We start from the raw sequence: 3,786 nt of genomic DNA, 5'->3' as shown, positions 1-3,786 counted from the left end.
TTTTTTTTGAGACGGAGTCTCACTCTGTCGCCAGGCTGGAGTGCAGTGGCACGATCTCAGCTCACTGCAACCTCTGCCTCCCGGGTTCAAGAGATTCTCCTGCCTCAGCCTCCCGGGAAGCTGGAACTATAGCTGCCTGCCACCACACCCAGCTACTTTTTGTATTTTTAGTAGAGGCGGGGTTTCACCATGTTGGCCAGGATGGTCTCGATCTCTTGACTTCGTGATTCACCTGCCTTGCCCTCCCAAAGTGCTGGGATTACAGGTGTGAGCCACTGCGTCTGGCCCTTTTATTTGATTTGATTTGATTTTTGAAGAGACAGAGTTTTTGCTCGGTTGCCCAGGCTGGAGTGCAGTGGTGCCACGATAGCTCACTGCAACATCGACCTTCTGGGCTCAAATTATCATCCCGCCCCAGGCCCCTGAGTAGCTGGGACCACCAGCACAAAACACCACACCCAGCCAATTGTTGTAATGTTTCACAGAGGCCGGGGTATCACTATGCTTCCCAGACTGGTCTCAGACCACTGGCCATGTACCGAAGGTTTAACCTCATTAAGTAGTGGCAAGCGTAATTCCCATTTTACAGATGAGGAAACTGAGACTTAGAGAGTCCATGTCAGTTTCCTGAGGCTGCTGTAATAAATTGTTAGAAACTTGATGATTTAAAACAGCAGAAAATAGTCGGGCACAGTGGCTCACACCTGTAATCCCAGCACTTTGTGAGGCCGAGGTGGGCGGATCACTTGAGGTCAGGAGTTCAAGACCAGCCTGGCCAACATGGTGAAACCCTGTCTCTACTAAAAATACAAAAATTAGCCAGGTATGGTGGCACATGCCCGTAATCTCAGTTAATCAGGAAATTCAGGCAGGAGAATCCCTTGAACCAGGAGGTGGACGTTGCAGTGAGCCATGATCGCACCACTGCACTCCAGCCTGGGCGACAGAGAAAGACTCCATCTCAAAATAAACAGCAGAATGCATTCCCCACAGTTTTGGAAGCCAGAAGGCTGAAATCAAACAGGGTTCCGCTCCCTCTGGGGGTCCTGGGGGAGAAGCATTCCTTGCCTCTTCCTCCTTCTGGTTGTCTTGCATTCCTGGGCTTGTGGCCACATCACTCCAGACTCCACCCGTCTTCACAGGCCCACCTCCTCCTCTGCTGCTGTGTCTTCTCTGTGTATCTCTCATGAGGGCATTTGCAGTGGCATTCAGGGCCCCCCCAGATCATCCAGCATCATCTCATCTCCAGACTAACTTAATCCCATCTGCAAAAGACCCCTCTTCCAACCCAGTAGCATTCACGGATTCCAGAGACCTCACACGGTTGCCCTTCAGGATCACCACAGAGTTCACGACTTGCCCAGAGTCACGCAGCTGATGGGTGGCTGAGCTGGGCCAGGAACTCTGTGCCCAGGGCTCTGCCCCTTGCTCCTCCGAGCTCCCAGAGGCTTGCTCAGACCGTGGGATTGGGGGACAGAGCGTAAGCCTGGGTTTCCACGGAGGTTGCCGGCCTCTGCCTCCTGGGCCTTGACCTCCCAGCCAGGGCATCCTCCCGGCTGGCCTGGTGCCCTGCCTTTTGGCATCCCTGGCACCCTTGTGTGTTCAGCTGCTGACAGTCAGTGTCTTTGTCCAGGCCGCAGCTATGACGAGAAGGTGGATGTGTTCTCCTTCGGAATCGTCCTGTGCGAGGTAGGTCCAGGGTGGGTCGCAGTGGTGTTGAGGCCTGGGCTTGTCCCTACTCACCCAGGCTGCAGGCTCGGCGTCTGCAGGGGCCTCAGGCCGGGAAGGCTGCCTGCAGCAAGGCATGGGCTGACCCTCGGGGGATGCCCCAGTCAGACTGCAGCCAGGCCCAGTGCCGCCTGCCCTCAAGCCACCTGGATGGCACCCCGACGCCCGGGCTGAGAGCCTCCCTGGAATAACTGGGTCCTTGTACCGGACAGATTATCGGGCGGGTGAACGCGGACCCTGACTACCTGCCCCGTACCATGGACTTTGGCCTCAACGTGCGAGGCTTCCTGGACCGCTACTGCCCCCCAAACTGCCCCCCGAGCTTCTTCCCCATCACTGTGCACTGTTGCGATCTGGACCCTGAGAAGAGGTGAGTAGGGTGGGGCTCTGGCCTGGGGGTCCACTGGGGCTGATTCCGAGGAGAGCCAGACCCATCATCTCCCCACTCGCCTGTCACCCAGGCCGTCCTTCGTGAAGCTGGAGCACTGGCTGGAGATGCTCCACATGCACCTGGCTGGCCGCCTGCCACTGGGCCCTCAGCTGGAGCAGCTGGACAGGGGTTTCTGGGAGACCTACCGGCGCGGCGAGAGCGGACTGCCTGCCCACCCCGAGGTCCCCGATTGAGCTGGACCGCTCAGCCGCCCCCGTCCCCACCTCCAGAGAATCCACCCCTGCCAGATTCCTCTGAAGGAGGTGGCCCTCAGCTGGGACAGTGGGGACCCAGGCTTCTCCCCAGAGCCAGGCCCTGACTTGCCTTCTCCTGCCCCGTGGACCGCTTCCCCTGCCTTCTCTGCCCCGGCCCCGGAGCCGGCCCAGCTGCACACACACAGCATCCCCTCGCCCTGCTGTAACCTCTGTCTTGGCAGGGCTGTCCCCTCTCGCTTCCCCTTGCATGAGCTGGAGGGCCTGTGTGAGCTGTGCCCCTTTCCACACGCCGCTGCCCCAGCCGCCTGTCTGATCCATAGCTCCACGGAGGCTGGGCTGAGAGGCAGCCTCCCAGCCATGCCCCCTATCTCGTTTGGGTGCATGGGAGGGCGCGTGTCAGGGCAGAAGCCAGGTTCCCAGGTGTCTGTGTTCCCAGGAACCAAATGGGGTGTCTGGGGTCCGTTTTCCCCACAGGGGGTGTCTAGGTAGCAACAAGTATCGAGGATTCTCCAAAGCCCCAAAGCAGAGAGAGGGCTGATCCTGTGGGGCAGAGGTCCCCGACGGCTGAGCAAACAGCCCCTTCTCTCACTTTGGGTCTTTTTTGGTTGGTTGTTTCTCAAAGCCACTTTAGTGAGAAGCAGGTACCAAGCCTCAGGGTGAAGGGGGTCCCTCGAGGGAGCATTGGAGCTGCGGTGCCCGGGCCGGAGCTGATGGGGAGGAGCCGGCTCGGGCAGAGAGAGGACGGGCACGGCGGGCACGGCAGGCAGGGCATGTGTCCGCCAGCAGCTCAGCCCCTGCGGTCATCTCACAGCCTTCCCGGGGTCTCCCCCGAGGCTCCCTGCCCCTCCTCATGCCCCTCTGTCCTCTGCGTTTTTTCTGTGTAATCTATTTTTTAAGAAGAGTTTGTTCCCAAACTAAAATGCAAAGAAAAAAAAAAAAAAAAGAGAAAAGTTTGTATTATTTTCTCTTAGAACACTGTTTTAAACCATATTGAATATTGTCAAGGGTTTATTGTAATGTCAGATTTCACTGACACAGTCAGAAGAAATCTATAAAAAAAAAAAAAAAAAAAAAATATATCATATGACATTATTCATAGTAGGACAGCCTGATGAAAATTCTGCAGCCTGATGCATCTTTCTAACCATGGTTAGAAATAATGGAATATTCATTCCATTTCCAGAGGCTGCCTGTAACTGTGATATTTTTGGTGCCAGGAACTTTAGGGTAGTATTTCTATGTTGAATATCACAGCCTCTGGCTTCTCTGCTTAGAATTCCACCTCTGAGTAAAGANAAAAAAAAAAAAAAAAGAGAAAAGTTTGTATTATTTTTTCATACGGCTGCAGCAGCAGCCGCAGCTGCCAGGGGCTTGGGGTTTTATTTTTGTGGCGGGCAGGGGTGGGAGGGCCAT

At 55.7% G+C, this 3,786-nt stretch overlaps 1 protein-coding gene across 1 annotated transcript in view; it reads left to right on the top strand.

The window, feature by feature from the left end:
* The window catches only part of LIMK1 (LIM domain kinase 1), a 35,639-nt gene extending 32,340 nt beyond the window's left edge, over nucleotides 1-3,299 (top strand). The window contains exons 14-16 of the mRNA XM_037740389.1: nucleotides 1,400-1,689; nucleotides 1,941-2,098; nucleotides 2,190-3,299. Of these exons, the coding sequence (XP_037596317.1) occupies nucleotides 1,400-1,689; nucleotides 1,941-2,098; nucleotides 2,190-2,352 (611 nt within the window). The 3' untranslated portion in view covers nucleotides 2,353-3,299. The remainder of the gene's footprint in view (nucleotides 1-1,399; nucleotides 1,690-1,940; nucleotides 2,099-2,189) is intronic.
* Nucleotides 3,300-3,786: the final 487 nt, after the last annotated feature.

The sequence above is a fragment of the Cebus imitator genome, unplaced genomic scaffold (genome assembly GCF_001604975.1).
Source record: "Cebus imitator isolate Cc_AM_T3 unplaced genomic scaffold, Cebus_imitator-1.0 Scaffold82, whole genome shotgun sequence".
NCBI lineage: Eukaryota > Metazoa > Chordata > Mammalia > Primates > Cebidae > Cebus > Cebus imitator.
Note: the sequence above shows the minus strand (reverse complement) of the source record. Positions and strands in the feature narration are given on the sequence as shown.